This window comes from Cucurbita moschata, unplaced genomic scaffold (assembly GCF_002738365.1).
Source record: "Cucurbita moschata cultivar Rifu unplaced genomic scaffold, Cmos_1.0 Cmo_Scf00016, whole genome shotgun sequence".
NCBI lineage: Eukaryota > Viridiplantae > Streptophyta > Magnoliopsida > Cucurbitales > Cucurbitaceae > Cucurbita > Cucurbita moschata.
In genome coordinates, this window is record NW_019268532.1 from 4157711 (window position 1) to 4172790 (window position 15080).

The window sequence follows — 15080 nt, forward strand, 5'->3', positions numbered from 1 at the left end:
CCCCCCCCCCCCCCCCCCCACCAGCCTAAATTTTTAAAACATAGTCTTAACGTTCTGAGACTAAGAACACAGGAGGTCACCAAATTCCAATCAGATATATTTATGCAGGAAATATGACAGGTACCCATGCAAGGTCTTAAATTTGATGATTTTGATGCGTGAGGCCTATTTCTTTTGCCTTTTCTCCTCCAATTTTAATCTTCATGAATCTGGACCACTTCAAAATGAATTTTATAGAAGGAAGTTAGTGTGATTTGTTTCAGTTTTCTTCATAACCATATAATCTTCACTTCTGACATGAAGATCTTAGTAGAAAGCTTGGGTTAGATATTCCCACATGAATTGCATATGATTGGAATTGAGGAAGTTAATTTCTAAGATTAATTACCTGCATGAAATCTCTTTGTTTGAATATGCAGATTTGGTGTTGGTTTATATCATGCCAAGCTGTTTGGCTTTTGTGTTTTAAAGGTTTAAATAAGGTAAGATCATTCATAAAGTTTGATTACTGAACATGCAGCTTTGGTGTTGGAGGAGCTTCACTCACCAATGTAGGAGTGGCTCTGTAAATGTTCTTCTAAAAGTTCAATTACTGAATATTATTTAGTTTTTTTCCATCTTCAGTATTAGGCGCATGTAATGAAGTTGATAGGCCTTCGTTTAAGAATGTGTATGGTAGCAAGAGTTGAAGAGGTGCTGACTGAATTAAGGGTTTTTGTATGGGCCCATGTTAGTTACTAATTGTGTGGGAATTGAGTATTTTGTATATAGTGGAGCATTAGAGAAAGGAGGTTCTTTTTTTGACTACTCTGTTAGGGAGCGTTTTGGAAGGTTAGGGAACTCTCGAATCCCTTAAGTTTAGATATTAAATTTCTTTTAAAATTATACATTAAATTGTGAAAAATGTTCTTCTTTCTTCTCTGATGGTCTTTGTTTGATGATCATGGACTTCTTTTGATATAACAGTTGATAACTCTAAAATGGGTCAAGCATTTGGTTGCATTCAAGTCGACCAGTCAACTATAGCCATCAGAGAAACATTTGGGAAGTTTGATGACGTACTTGAACCTGGTTGCCATTGTCTACCTTGGTGCCTTGGAAGCCAGGTAGCTGGTTATCTCTCTTTACGTGTCCAGCAACTTGATGTTCGCTGTGAGACAAAGACGAAGGTTTGTTGCCTGCAAAAAATTAACAATTGATTGACTTCTTTTCTAAGATTATCTGTACAAGGGCTAATTCATGAAGAAGAATAAGAAGCTCTTTGTGCCAGAGGTTAAGAGTATTAATGCTTACTAGTTTATTATTTTCAATGTTAGTTTGTTTTCTGGATCTGTTCAGGATAATGTTTTTGTCACCGTCGTTGCCTCTATTCAATACCGAGCCCTGGCAGACAAGGCTTCAGATGCTTTTTATAAGCTAAGCAATACAAGAGAACAGATCCAAGCTTATGTCTTTGATGGTATACTCTGTTTGAAGTTCTTTTTGTTCAGTACTTTTCTCGAAAATTTAATTTCAATAGTGTTTTTTATTGTGCTGCTTCCCCTTTCCTCACCTACTATGTATTGATGGGTACTACTCTAGATAACATTTACCGTTGTATTTAGTGATATATGCCCAATGGAATAAATAATTGTTAGAAAAACTTGAGGCTGGTTTGATAACCATTCTTTTTCAGAAAAGTCATTTTAGACACAATTGTTGTGTTGTAGTCTATTTTGAGTAGTTTTTGAAATCTTAGCTAATTTTTTAAAAGCAGTTCTAGCTTTTGTAGTTGGGATAAGATTTCAAAAATGTTATTAAACTATGAACGAGAGGAGATTTATCTTCAAGTTCTCTCTAAGCACTTTGTTGACGCTAATTTGCTCATAAATTCGTTGAGCAGTAACTAAAGCTGATGTTCGATTGTTTTATTCTTTTAGTTATTAGGGCAAGTGTTCCAAAGTTGGACCTTGATTCAACTTTTGAACAGAAGAATGATATTGCCAAAGCTGTGGAAGATGAACTGGAGAAGGTAAATTCCTTTTTTCTTCATGATTCAGAATTAACCAACTTGAGTATGTAAATCTTTATCGATATCGTATTTTTGGTCATGTAGGCCATGTCAGCTTATGGGTATGAGATAGTTCAGACTCTGATTGTGGACATTGAGCCAGATGTGCATGTAAAGAGAGCAATGAATGAAATCAATGCAGGTAGTAAAAGACTGAAGCAATCAGTGATAAATGGCTTGTATTGCCTTTGATTATGCAAATCTTTGACTTGTGTATCATTTTATTGTATAAACAGCTGCGAGAATGAGAGTTGCTGCAAATGAGAAAGCTGAAGCAGAGAAGATACTACAGATTAAGAGAGCCGAAGGAGACGCCGAATCCAAGTATCTGGCAGGGCTCGGTATTGCACGTCAGCGTCAAGCCATCGTCAATGGGCTCAGAGACAGCGTGCTAGCATTTGCCGAAAACGTCCCCGGAACGACATCGAAGGATGTCATGGACATGGTTCTTGTGACCCAATACTTCGACACGATGAAAGAAATCGGAGCATCGTCAAAGACTAATTCGGTTTTCATCCCACACGGACCTGGTGCAGTTAAAGATATAACTTCACAGATCAGAGATGGTCTTCTCCAAGGAAGCCGAACTCAGTAGATTGGTGAGGAGATTGAAGATGGGATACAAAAGTATATAAAAGATTGCATGTGAATAATGGGTTTGGTGGTTGGTTTGTTTGTTTAAGCTGCAAATTTCTGTCGTATGTAGATTTGTTTGAATAAATTTCTGTTTCTCTTAACTGATCTAACAAAGCTTATTGATATTATTTACCTTATGAGTAGATGGAAACCATGAAGCATAAAAGTTGCGAATGTCGGTTCTCGTTTTAGCTTTAGATCTGAATCATTGCAAAAGGCTTAGAACATGTTTGGATGTGATTTTGAAAGTGCGTATGAGAATGGTATAAATTGATGAGCTATGATTTTATATTGGATCGTGGTAATGAAGAGATTTTGAGATCTATGGAAAATGAATAAATATAATTGTGCATCCGAGCAACACAAGTTTGTGTTAACAAATCTGAAATGAAATGAAATGCAACCTACTTATAAGGGTTCATCGCATCCTTAAAATTATAGACTTTTTTTTGTAGATGGTAAGAAGTTCGGGCCTAGTTTAGAAATTTCTTGATCGTTGCCACACATGTTAGTGGTACTTATCTTGAGCTAAACTATTTATGTAGCCCTTTGTCTCCTCGTAGGGCTGGTTTATCCTATAAATAATAGTAGTTTTTTAATGAACTACTTATGTAGTATCCCTCTCCCCTCTGGTTTATCCTATAAATAATAGTAGTTTATTAATGAACTACTTGTGTAGTATCCCTCTCCTCTCTCAAGGTTGGTTTATTCTACCTATTGTAGTAGTTCCTCGTGTTATCTACTTGTGTAGTCCCTTGTCCTCTCTCAAAGATGTACGAGGTTTTAGATTCAGTTTTTCCAACGATCGAGAGTTTTCTTGAAAGATAGAACTTAAAATTTTGATAGGTTCATTTAGGAAAGGATTCTTGCAGACTTCATGTTGAAACTTGGCCCAGAGGTGGAAAGTGGAGTTTTGTGACGCTATAAATTTTAGTAAGAATGATTAAATCTCAAAGTTTGGATGCATTTATTATGATATGTGATTGCCTAAAAATTATAAGAAAAATATATCTAGAAAGTAGATTACGATCAAAACCAGAGGGACACTTGTCACACAACTGGGCAGAGAACGTGCCTGGGAGCGCCAGGGACACGTGTTAGCAGCAAAGCAGACAAGCGCAAATGGCCTTGGGCAACGACAAGTGTTGCGATAACACTCGTAAGACCTCTCGGGCGTGTGAGTGCGCGTGTTGATTGTGTGAGTTTTTTTTTTTATCTGTTCGGCCTCCACTTGTCAATTTTTCATCTCGATTTCAATACTAACCCTAATTTTACTTGAATTAAAACCTATGGGAGAAATTTCAGAAATTTTGGAGCTTCTAACACGCGTAAAAGCTAGCTTAGGAAGGCACACGTCATTCAAGTAAGTAACCACATAATTCCAGGAAGTAATACTAGTAGGGATTGCTTGGAATTCCATGCATGCTACTAAAACTAAACCCTAGGTGGATAGATTTGGTATGACCTGAGCCTAGGACGATTGGATAAGCTAGAGAATAAGCATACTTGTTAGCGGCCTGTCTGATTTAATCCTCGCTTGATGTAATGAATTGTATCTCTATTGCTCGTACATAATCATGTTAAAACGTAGGATGATAATTTGTGTATTTGTGCTTTAAAAGCTTGATGGATGATATCGCCCCGTTGAACATGCGTGATTGTATGCATGGTTGATTGTACATTGACTCCAGGTGATTGAATTTGTGATTCTCCTATAGAGAATAAGTAGTAGAATCGGTTTAAGTAGGGTGATAATGTCAGTTGGTCTATTTTATGACCTAGGATGAAACTCCTCTAGTAGACCGAGTGCATTAGAATCGTAAGAGAGGATTAAAGGGAGTGGCCTCTAGTGCTTCTAATTGATCCAAACTCGGAGAATCAGAATTGAGGGATCCTGAAGAAGTGAATCCAAGTCAAGACTGCCAACCACCCTAGAAACCTAGAAGACCACCACGGCAACTCTAAAAGACAGGTAGCCTTCTAGGTTGATAGCAGCTCGTATAATGTTTGTGGAGCTTCAACTTTCTTTTCCACTTTGGTATTTTACCGTAGAGCTAGGCATGAGGCTAGTTAGGGATATGTTATGTGATTGTTTGGCTAGCTTACCCTACATGGTGGATCTGTCTTGCAGATGAGCGTTGATCATGCGAGTAGTCAATGGAGCTAGCATGTATAGAGGGTAGCACACCCAACCTTGGATGACTACATGGCCTATGGGATGAAGTGGGATGAGTTCGCCCGCTACTTCTCATGAATGACAAGCAAGCTAGCACTCACCATCTTAACCCCACCTGTTAGAGAGAGTTCGTTAAGGTAACGCCTCAACATTAAACACTAGTTACTGCTATTTAGGCTAAACTGGCTACCCAAGACTATGCACAGTGTCACGGTCATGCTTGTCCAAGGCATGTCGCCTATGGCCGCACGCCCATGACACGCCGAAACCTTTGCTTTGTACTACTTTATTGCTTTCTTTTACCGCTTTCATGTTGTATTGATTATTTCTTATTTTCTTTTAAGAGTATGACGTTTCGGCAATGTCATGGCTACGCCTGGTAGACATGAAATGCCTCAAAATGTACTATAGGGGGATACGACTAGTTGTCAACTTCTCCCTACCCGATAAGTTATATGCAGTAAGTAAGCCGTTGTTATTGCCTTTTTGCTTACGTTCCCATATAACACTTCTCTCTCTCTCTCTTGCTTTCAAAACTCTTTTTCTAAAACCTCTCTCCCTCGCTTTCTAAAATTTTCTTTTGAAATCAAGACCCGAGGTTTGTATTCACGTTGCTTAACCGCAGGCAATGTACTTCGAAGTATGCTTAACCCACTCAGTGCTGAGAGTAGGTGCCGCACAATCGCCAAATCCGCTGCCTAGAAACCGTGATTGTGACACACAGCAAGAGCAATACACCTAGAGCCTAGAGTAAAGTTTGTGGTATTTTGCTAGGCCAAGGATGCCCTAAGAGCATATAAGTAGGTTGCTTACTAGGTATATTTATATACTCACCCTTTTCCCCTTTCTTTTTCAGGTGTTCATAACTGCCAGTCAAGGTGGAGGAGTGTTCGAGCATTATGCATCCACAGAGAGAATCATTTTAGAGCGTCAATCCGTCTTTTGTATTATGTTTCGTAATTGTATCCTAAACTGATCTAAAGCTAAAATGAAACCAAACATTCAGATTAGAAGATATGAGCAAGAAGCTTGTTTAACAGGATTGCATTAACAACTTGGTCTAAGAAAGCTCCCATACAAACGCTTCCAATATGATATAACTTTTATACTTCATGCTTTCCATCTACTCATAAGGTAAATAATATTAGTAAATATTTATAGATCGTTTAAGAGAAACAATGCACTACACAACACACAAATTTGCAACTAAAACAAGCCAAACATCATTAATCACATGCCATCTTTTATATACTTTGTATATAATCTTCACAAGTGTCTTCAATCTTCACCACTCTACTGAGTTTGGCTTGCTTGGAGAAGACCATCTCTGATCTGTGAAGCTATATCTTTAACTGCACCAGGTCCGTGTGGGATGAAAACCGAATTAGACTTCGACGATGCTCCGATTTCCTTCATCGTGTCGAAGTATTGGGTCACCAGAACCATGTCCATGACATCCTTAGATGTCGTTCCGGGGACATTTTCGGCAAATGCTAGCACGCTGTCTCTGAGCCCATCGACAATGGCTTGACGCTGCCGTGCAATACCGAGCCCTGCCAGATACTTGGATTCGGCGTCTCCTTCGGCTCTCTTGATCTGCAGTATCTTCTCTGCTTCAGCTTTCTCATTTGCAGCAACTCTCATTCTTGCAGCTGTTTATACAATGAAATGATACACATGTCTAAGATTTGCATAGCCAAAGGCAATACAAGCCATTTATCATTGATTGCTCAGTCTTTTACTACCTGCATTGATTTCATTCATTGCTCTCTTTACATGCTCATCTGGCTCAATGTCCACAATCAGAGTCTGAACTATCTCATACCCATAAGCTGACATGGCCTACATGACCAAAACACAATATAGAAAAATATTCACTTTCTCCAGTTGGTTAATTCTGAATCATGAAGAAAAGAAGAAATTTACCTTCTCCAGTTCGTCTTCCACAGCTTTTGCAATATCATTCTTCTGTTCGAAAGTTGAATCAAGGTCCAACTTTGGAACACTTGCCCTAATAACTAAAAGAATAAAACAACGGAACATCAGCCTTAGTAACCCAACTTCAAAAAACTATAAGCGCTTTTAAAAATTTGTCTCTGTAAATTTAGCTAAGATTTTATTTAAAAAAAACTACTAAAAATTGAATACAGCACTAAAAGATAGTGTCTAAAATGACTTTTCTCAAAAAGAATGGTCATAAAAGAAGCCTCATATGAACCCAAAACCGAACCGAGTCCATTCGGGTTAAAAAGATAACCCAACCCAACCCCTATAATTTGGGTTGGGTTGGTCCGAGTTGTTGGTTTGTTGGGTTTTTAACAAAAGACAGTAAGTAATAAGCTGAAGAGGATTGGTGCTAACGGCTAAACTTCAAACATTAGTTATGCTAGTTAGAATTTCTTGCCCTGGTAAATAATTATTTATTTCATTGAGGAGTTATCATTAAACACAACAGTAAATGTTCCCTGGAGTAGAATCCATCAAAATCAGCCCAATAAAAGATACTATCAAAATTAAATTTCTCGTAAAGAACTGAACAAAAAGAACAAAGTATACCATCAAAGACATAAGCTTGGATCTGTTCTCTTGTATTGCTCAGCTTATAAAAAGCATCTGAAGCCTTGTCTGCCAGGGCTCGGTACTGAATAGAGGCAACGACGGTGACAAAAACATTATCCTGAACAGATCCAGAAAATAAACTAACATTAAGAATAGTAAACTAATAAGCATCAATCTCTGAACCTCTAGCACAAGGAGCTTCTTATTCTTCTTCTTGAATAAGCCCTTGTACAGATAATCTTAGAAAAGAAGTCAATCAATTGTTAATTTTTTGCAGTCGACAAACCTTTGTCTTTGTCTCACAGCGAACGTCAAGTTGCTGCACACGTAAAGAGAGATGACCAGCTACCTGGCTCCCAAGGCACCAAGGTAGACAATGGCAACCAGGTTGAAGCACATCGTCGTACTTACCAAATGTTTCTCTAATGGCTACAGTTGACTGGTCGACTTGAATGCAACCTAATGCTTGACCCATTTTTGGAGTTCTCAACTGTTATGACAAGAGAAATCCATGATCATCGAACAAAGAACAGAGTCAGAGAAGAAAGAAAAATGCTTTTGAACTTGTTATCTTCCTCAAGAACATTATATTTACAATTTAACTCAAATCATCAACTTTTCTTTTGATACTCAAGACACTATAAATGAAGTCTCCTCTCATAATTTAATATGTAGTTTTTTAAAATTTAATACCAAAACTTGTGTTAGAAGTCATTTCTATTATTGACAATTAGATAGAGATTACAAGAGCCAAGGAACAAAATAATCAATTTCCCACAAACAGCCTAATTAGTAACTAACGTGGGCCAGCACATAAAACCTTTGATTCATTCAACACATCTTCCCCTCTTCCTACCATACATATTCTTAATCGAAGGCCAATCAACTTCATTTAAATGCTCCTAAAGCTGAGAGATGGAGAAAAACTAAAGAACATTCAGTAACCAAACTTTTAGAAATTTAGAGTCAGTCAAACATTGGTGAGTGAAGCTCCCCAACACCAAAACTACATATTCTGAAATCAAATTTTATGAATGATATTGCCTAATTTAAAACTTTAAAACAAAAAAGCCAAACAGCTTGGCATGATATAAGCCAACACCAAAACTGCATATTCAAACTTAGAGATTTCGTGCAGGTACTTAATCTTAGAAATTAACTTCCTCAATTCCAATCATACACGATTCAAATTGGAATACCCAACTTAAGATCTTGTGAGATCCCACATCAGTTGGGGAGGAGAACGAAACACCCTTTATAAGGGTGTGGAAACCTCTCCTTAGCAAACGCGTTTTAAAAACCTTGAGGGTAAGTCCGAAAGGGAAAGCTCAAAGAGGATAATATCTGCTAGCAGTAGGCTTGGACCGTTACACATCTCTACTAAGATCTTTGGGTTAGAAAATGAAGATCATGAGGTTTTGAAGAAAACTGAAACATATCACACTAAATTCCTTTTATTAGATCCATTTTGAAGTGATCCAGATTTAAGAAGAGAAAAATTGGAGGAGAAAAAGAAAAAGAAATGGGCTTCACGCCTCAAATCATAAAATTTAAGACCTTGCATGGGTAACCATATAGATGACAGAGAGCAGTTAAAATCCAGAGGCACTTCAATTGTTTTTTGGCTGGAGGAGAAGAAAAAGAACACAAAAAGAAAAACAAGCAAACCTTTATCCCTTGCCTTCTCAATTGCAAGGCCCTGAAATGATTCAACAAAAAAAGAAAAAAAAAAAACAATAATCCTTTCGATAATTTTTCTAATGATTCGTATACAAGAGTTGAATTATGATGCGGATGAAATACGGTCCGTCAAATCTTTGGTCCCACCACAAAGTTTTGATGGATAGATGTTAGAAGAAGTCAAAGTAAACTCTCATTGGTTGCTTATTGAAAAGATTGCCTTAGAAAAGCAAGCACCACATATTTTTCCAAAAGGATAATAAAGAATTTCACACGTACACAGGTTTACTTAGTGGAGACCGCAATACAAAAACAAAAGAAAAAAAAATACAAATGGAACATAATAAAGTAAACCCGTCGAACAATATCTTCCATTCCAAAATTTACTTCGACAAACAATTCATCCAGCAAAAACAGAGTTCATTATCACTTGTTGTACAATTAAACCACTAAAATATACAATTGAACAAGAAACAGAGAATCGAAACCGAAGCAAATTTACAAACCCAGAGCGGAATTAACAACAAGTATGAGAACCGAATCACCGGAAGTATCAAACTCAAAAATGAAAGTAAATTGATGAGTAAAAATTGAAGAAAAAGGCGGAGATAGCGAAAATTAAAGCAATTATGCAAGGAAAATGTAAAGGGAAAGGGATGAAAGTGTTAGACTGACCTTAAAATACGGAAATGTGAGAGAAAAGGGGTGTGAGATTGATGAAAAACAGTGAAATGGAGTGTATAAAATGGGGAATGGGAAGAGTCGCGAGAAAGTGATATGAAATTTGGAGGAAGAAACAAATGGAAGACGACGGACTCTCTGTTTTCTACGCTTATACTTTTCTGGTTAGCCTACCGCGTTTTTATCTCGACTTTTCCGTCCGCCAATTAATTTTTCTTTTAAATTAAAAAAATAAAAAATACTAAAATAATATATATATATATATATATAGATCTCCAACTCTTCCTTGATCAGAAACTCATCTTCAGGGGCGAGGTGCCACATGAGGGTTATATAGCTCGACAAGCACGAGGGTCACCTCCCTCTCAATTGTCGGCCTACTAGAGAGTTACCAGCTACTCCCTTATAGTTGACTATTATCCCGTGATAATTTCCCTCATGTCCTATTAGTTCATTAGTTGGGAACAGTTAGAGGTCACACCTCACAAATACTTGATATTTGGGCTGAGTGACACGAGTAAGAACATTCCGTACTGGAGCCTAAGACCCATTAAGAACCCTAGAAGGGTTTGAATATGCTCCAAAGGAATTGAGTACTACGCATTGAGAGTCAACACGAGCTCAGATAGAGTGAGTATGAATAGAGAGTTAGGGTCTTAAGGGCAGTTCGATAGTGAGAATCCGAGAGGGCGTAGTGCCTTGCAGGAGCTGGGTTATAGTCGTGAAATCGAGTTAGTTGACTAAAAAGTATATGACCCAGATACATGATAATTAGCATTATAGAATTGAATTAGAAACTGCACAGTATGTTGTAGTATATTGTTTACTAAATGTTTTATACTCACTCGTGCTACTTTTCATGTTATTTACGTAAGGTAACTGTCGTGGTAAAAACGCTCGAAAACAGTTAAGTACGTGGTGAATGAAATATTATTAAATTTATTATCTTAGGATATTTTTAAAATTAACCGTACATGGTTTTGAGGGTGAAAATGGTTTGGTTTGGTTGTCTCCCTAACCCTCGCCGAGATAGAATAGCCGCGAGGACAAAGCCGAAACCATGCTGCGTCTTCAATGGCTGTCTTCTTCCTTGCTTCCGCCATTAAACCCCCCCGAGCTCTGCGCACAACCCTGTAAGAACCCCAGACGATGCGGTTTCAACTCCTCTCGCCAACTCTTCACTCTCACCGCTACACGAAAACCTTCTCCAAAATGCCAGTACGCGTCCTGGAACACGCAGCAGCCTGCCTTCGAACCAGCCTCTCAGACCGATTCATTTTCGCCACAAACAAGCGCCGGCGGTACTTGCTTATCTGTTTTCTTTCTCTTTTTTTTTTTTTTTTGGAAGAACTTCGTATATCCTGTCGGTCATGGTGGCGGTGGAGAGGTGGATTTGATGCTATTAGGAAATTTGGTTTATGTTGGAACCAAAATGAAGTATATAGATCCGTTTGTGACATTGACGACATGCACGGTCGAATTATTATGACCTTGTTCGGTGTTTGTTTCTCTTCTCTCCCTCAAAGCTGGGATTATTTAGACATGGTTCAATTTCGAAGGGTTTCTCCCAATCCGAGGGGCTTTTTGAAGTTCCTTGTGTATTCTGTAACAGTTGTTTTTGATTTCTCGGGTTCTGAAGTATTATGGTTTGGCTTGTTTGTAGCTGCCGCGGCTTTGCCACCAAGGTTTTTTGTCGGTCATTCGATATACAAAGGAAAGGCTGCCCTGTCCATCGAGCCTAGGCCACCAGAGTTTACACCTATAGATGTATGTTTGACATGGATTCTATATTCATCACAAGAATATGTTCTTGCACTTAGTCATAGTACATTACAGGTCATTTTCTTTGTTTTTTTAGCATTGTAAGGTTATTAATCTCTTCCAAATTTTTCAGTCGGGGGCGTTCAAAGTATCCAGGCAAGGATTTGTAATGCTTCAGCTTGCCCCTGCAGCTGGTGTTCGTCAATATGATTGGAGCAGAAAACAGGTGTTCATTAAAACAGGCTGATATTTAACTCCTAAAGTTATTGAAGTTTCTGACTTAATGAGCTAAACTGAAATTCTAGCTTATGCTGATTACTATTCCACAGGCTTCATATTTGCCATCATAGATATGTGAAAATGTAGTATCATTTCCATTACTATGATGGAGTAGATGATATTGAAAATACTACAATCATTTTTCTGTTTACTAAAATCAAACTATTTTGATGAACTATAATTAGATGATGTCTTGAAAAGGTTAAAGTCATTGTGGATTTGAAATCACAATCTTCCTACTGTGAGAATGAGCTAAATTAGATTATACTTTCTTTTGTATATAGGTATTTTCATTATCACTGACAGAATTGGGAAGTTTAGTCGCCCTTGGCCCACGGGAGTCTTGCGAATTTTTCCATGATCCCTACAAGGGAAAAAGGTACTATCTGTTTACAATCTCAATCAAAATCTATACCATTAGTTTCTTCTGTTGTGCCATGCTCATGTTTATGTGTATTCCTTGGTTACCCCAAACATTTATACAGTCTGCCCAAGCGTGTTTTCTTAGTTCTTAGAATTGTATGATTGCATCACATTGAACATTGAAATTTGAAAACAATGATGTCTTGATCCCTGTAGGCTTTAGTAACCAAATACCACCTCCTCTCGCGGGTACATGCCGGCCGTTTCTCTTTACTAGCCAAACAAAATGTTTTTTACGTCATAAGTTATTTGTAAGGAAAGATTTGCAGGTTTGAAAACACACTATTTTATGATAACAAGAAATGGCAAAATATTTGTTCTACAGTGATGAAGGGAAGGTCAGAAAGATACTAAAAGTCGAGCCTCTTCCAGATGGTTCTGGACATTTCTTCAATCTCAGTAAGTCTTGAATTGAAACCTCTATGATGCATTTGAGTTGAATATAAAGCTGAATTTGGCTACATCTCCATGTCCAACACGTGTCAGATACTTAGCCACCACAAATAGAATGCTAGCATAATAGAGATATGCATTAGACCCTAGTTGGACAAAGCAACCAATATTTCTTTGAGTGGAATGATGCTTGAGAAAGTGTTTCATTTTTTCCTTACCTTTTCTGTTCTATTTTGTTGCACAAGGCGTTCAGAACAAGCTAATCAACGTAGATGAGAGCATTTATATTCCCATCACCAAAGCCGAGTATACTGTACTTGTTGAGGCTTTCAAGGTAAAGTTCTTTCTTGTTTACTTTCTTTTCATGATTGTTTGGTTCATTCAGTATCAGTGATTGAGATTAAAGGAGAGAAAAGCTGTGTGTATGATTTGGATCAGGACAGTGGAAACTGCAAAAATTGAGAAAAAAGAACCTACTTAACTCACCAAAACTGAATTGGTCCGGTTGGTTTCAAGAACTCTTATTTGCTTGTTCAGTTTCATTAAGTTAAGAACTGAAGATTAGACAGTTAATTTGGGATCGGTCACTTTTTGTAACGGCCCAAGCCCATCGCTAGCCAGATATTATCCTCTTTGTGCTTTTCCTTTTTGGGTTCCCATCAAAGTTTTTAAAACGCTTCTTCTAGGTAGATGTTTCACACTTTTATAAAGAATGTTTCATTTTCCTCCCCAATCGATATGGGATCCAAGCTGAACTGACGAACTCTTGTACTCTTACTTGTGATGACCCTTTTGTTTTCTCCAAATTATATTCCCAAACTGAACTGACGAACTCTTGTACTCTTACTTGTGATAACCCTTTCGTTTTCTCCAAATTATATTCCTTTCGTTTTCTCCAAATTATGTGAATATAATTGATGAATTGGATGTTTAAGGTTGGGTTTGTGATAGGGTTGAATTCACTGATTTGCAGTTTATCTTGCCGCACCTCATGGGATGGCATACCATTGCGAACACCACGATGAGGCCTGAAGATAGCAGCCGAGTAAATAACGCGAATCCCAGATATGGTGGTGAGTCGGGTGGCTTCGAATGGAGTAGATAGTTTCTACTTTTCCTTAGGCTGAAGATGATGATTGTAGTTTATTTCAGTTATCCTGATCTTTCACTAGTTATGATAGTTTAGTCGCTTTTTTTTTTTTTTTTTATCTATGGGTCTACATTTTCCTAATATATCTCTAAACCCAAATATTTTAATATTATATATGTTTTTTGTATATTAGTTTTTAATATTGTTTTTGAAGCATTTTAATTTTTCACCAACCGAGTTTACTTTTATATAGAAATGTTCATTTTTGGGGAGGGGATTTCTTGCTTAGACGGGAATGGGAGAGCCCAATAAATGGGACCAAAGACGACGGGATTATATTTTGGGACCAAAGACGACGGGATTATATTTCTCGCTTTGCTTAATATAAATATATTTTCAACAAACACTAAACTATATATATATAATATATATATTAGTAATTTGGAGAGTAAAGACTATGAAATATGAATTTGGTTAACATTAATTATATATATCCTCAAACAGATATCCTCTCAAGCCACCTTAGAGACCTTCAAAGCAGAAGCATCACCTCTCCAAAGATACACACACAGAGCTCGGTCAACCTTATTGACAACACAAGTCGGGAGAACAAAAACACTTGGAAGCTCTGAAAAACAAACCGAATGAGATGTAACCTACCCGTGCAGGATAGGACTCGCACGTACCAACTATTCACATGGGTAGTAGTACATCGTAGTAATGATAGGTCAGTCATCTCAAATGAGGAGACGAAGATAACACATCTATCAAAATCAAGGTATCATGAATACACAAACTCACATAGAAAAAAACACTCTTGCTAGGATTCACGTACAACCGAGACAAAGTCTCAAATTTCTACAAGCATTCTAAGACAGAACTCAGAGAATCATTGTAATGACCCAAGCCATCGCTAGCCGATATTGTCTTTTTTAGGCTTTCCTTCAAAGTTTATAGAAGGCATTTGCTAGGGAGAGGTTTCCACGCCTTTATGAAAAATGCTTAGTTCCCCTCTTTAACCGACGCAGGATCTCACAATCATAATCGAAATGACTAAAAATCATCAAGTCATCTACAAAACCTAAGTATGTTGTTTTCACAAGGTCAAAACCAGACAAAAAAATGAAACTCCAATTCACACACAAAAGTTGATTGATTAGGACCAATAACCTTCGGACGCCATAGCCAACCTATTTTTCAAAATCTTCGTTAACCACTTGCAAATGATATTACAACCAGAGATAAACAAAGATAAACGAAAATTGTGAGACCCTACATCGATTGGAGAGGATAACGAACCATTTTTTATAAGGGTGTGGAAACCTCTCCCTAGCATACACATTTTAAAAGCC

The 15080-nt window shown here is 37.5% G+C and overlaps 3 protein-coding genes across 11 annotated transcripts in view; 2 read left to right on the forward strand and 1 right to left on the reverse strand.

Annotated features, from left to right (window-relative positions):
* The window catches only part of LOC111454356 (hypersensitive-induced response protein 2-like), a 6629-nt gene extending 3772 nt beyond the window's left edge, over positions 1 to 2857 (forward strand). For 5 of the 6 annotated variants that reach the window (XM_023095816.1, XM_023095819.1, XM_023095820.1 and 2 more), the window contains 5 exons: positions 967 to 1169; positions 1339 to 1459; positions 1920 to 2011; positions 2096 to 2192; positions 2287 to 2857. In XM_023095816.1, coding sequence (XP_022951584.1) covers positions 981 to 1169; positions 1339 to 1459; positions 1920 to 2011; positions 2096 to 2192; positions 2287 to 2645 — 858 coding nt within the window. In that variant the 5' untranslated portion in view covers positions 967 to 980 and the 3' untranslated portion in view covers positions 2646 to 2857. Of the gene's footprint in view, positions 1 to 624; positions 832 to 966; positions 1170 to 1338; positions 1460 to 1919; positions 2012 to 2095; positions 2193 to 2286 lie in introns of those variants that run through there. The other variant, XM_023095817.1, reaches the window with a different exon arrangement.
* Positions 2858 to 5904: 3047 nt separating this feature from the next.
* Positions 5905 to 9915, reverse strand: LOC111454357 (hypersensitive-induced response protein 1). Of its 4 annotated transcripts, XM_023095823.1 has the most exons (7): positions 9777 to 9915; positions 8979 to 9046; positions 7708 to 7911; positions 7419 to 7539; positions 6789 to 6880; positions 6608 to 6704; positions 5905 to 6514 (listed from the first exon to the last, which is right to left on the reverse strand). In XM_023095823.1, the coding sequence occupies exons 3-7, from the start codon at positions 7894 to 7896 to the stop codon at positions 6156 to 6158; spliced, it is 858 nt and encodes a 285-aa protein (XP_022951591.1). In that variant the 5' UTR covers positions 7897 to 7911; positions 8979 to 9046; positions 9777 to 9915; the 3' UTR covers positions 5905 to 6155. The 4 variants fall into 4 exon arrangements, with proteins under 4 accessions (XP_022951591.1, XP_022951592.1, XP_022951593.1 ...); XM_023095824.1 differs by lacking the exon at positions 8979 to 9046; XM_023095825.1 differs by lacking the exons at positions 8979 to 9046; positions 9777 to 9915 and adding an exon at positions 9090 to 9120.
* An 870-nt stretch (positions 9916 to 10785) lies between these two features.
* Positions 10786 to 13928, forward strand: LOC111454358 (single-stranded DNA-binding protein WHY1, chloroplastic-like). The gene is made up of 7 exons (XM_023095826.1): positions 10786 to 11083; positions 11446 to 11549; positions 11677 to 11769; positions 12107 to 12201; positions 12571 to 12644; positions 12884 to 12972; positions 13612 to 13928. The coding sequence occupies exons 1-7, from the start codon at positions 10843 to 10845 to the stop codon at positions 13741 to 13743; spliced, it is 828 nt and encodes a 275-aa protein (XP_022951594.1). The 5' UTR covers positions 10786 to 10842; the 3' UTR covers positions 13744 to 13928.
* Positions 13929 to 15080: the final 1152 nt, after the last annotated feature.

Bases quoted from the DNA above. Each gene is read 5' to 3' on its own strand.
- LOC111454358 (XM_023095826.1), top strand. From the start codon at position 10,843: ATGCTGCGTCTTCAATGGCTGTCTTCTTCCTTGCTTCCGCCATTAAAC. The intron at 11,550-11,676 runs GTATGTTTGACA...CAAATTTTTCAG, and splicing joins CAGAGTTTACACCTATAGAT to TCGGGGGCGTTCAAAGTATC. The intron at 12,202-12,570 runs GTACTATCTGTT...TTTGTTCTACAG, and splicing joins GATCCCTACAAGGGAAAAAG to TGATGAAGGGAAGGTCAGAA.
- LOC111454357 (XM_023095824.1), bottom strand. From the start codon at position 7,896: ATGGGTCAAGCATTAGGTTGCATTCAAGTCGACCAGTCAACTGTAGCC. The intron at 6,881-7,418 runs GTATACTTTGTT...TTATTCTTTTAG, and splicing joins CCAAGCTTATGTCTTTGATG to TTATTAGGGCAAGTGTTCCA. The intron at 6,515-6,607 runs GTAGTAAAAGAC...TTGTATAAACAG, and splicing joins AATGAATGAAATCAATGCAG to CTGCAAGAATGAGAGTTGCT.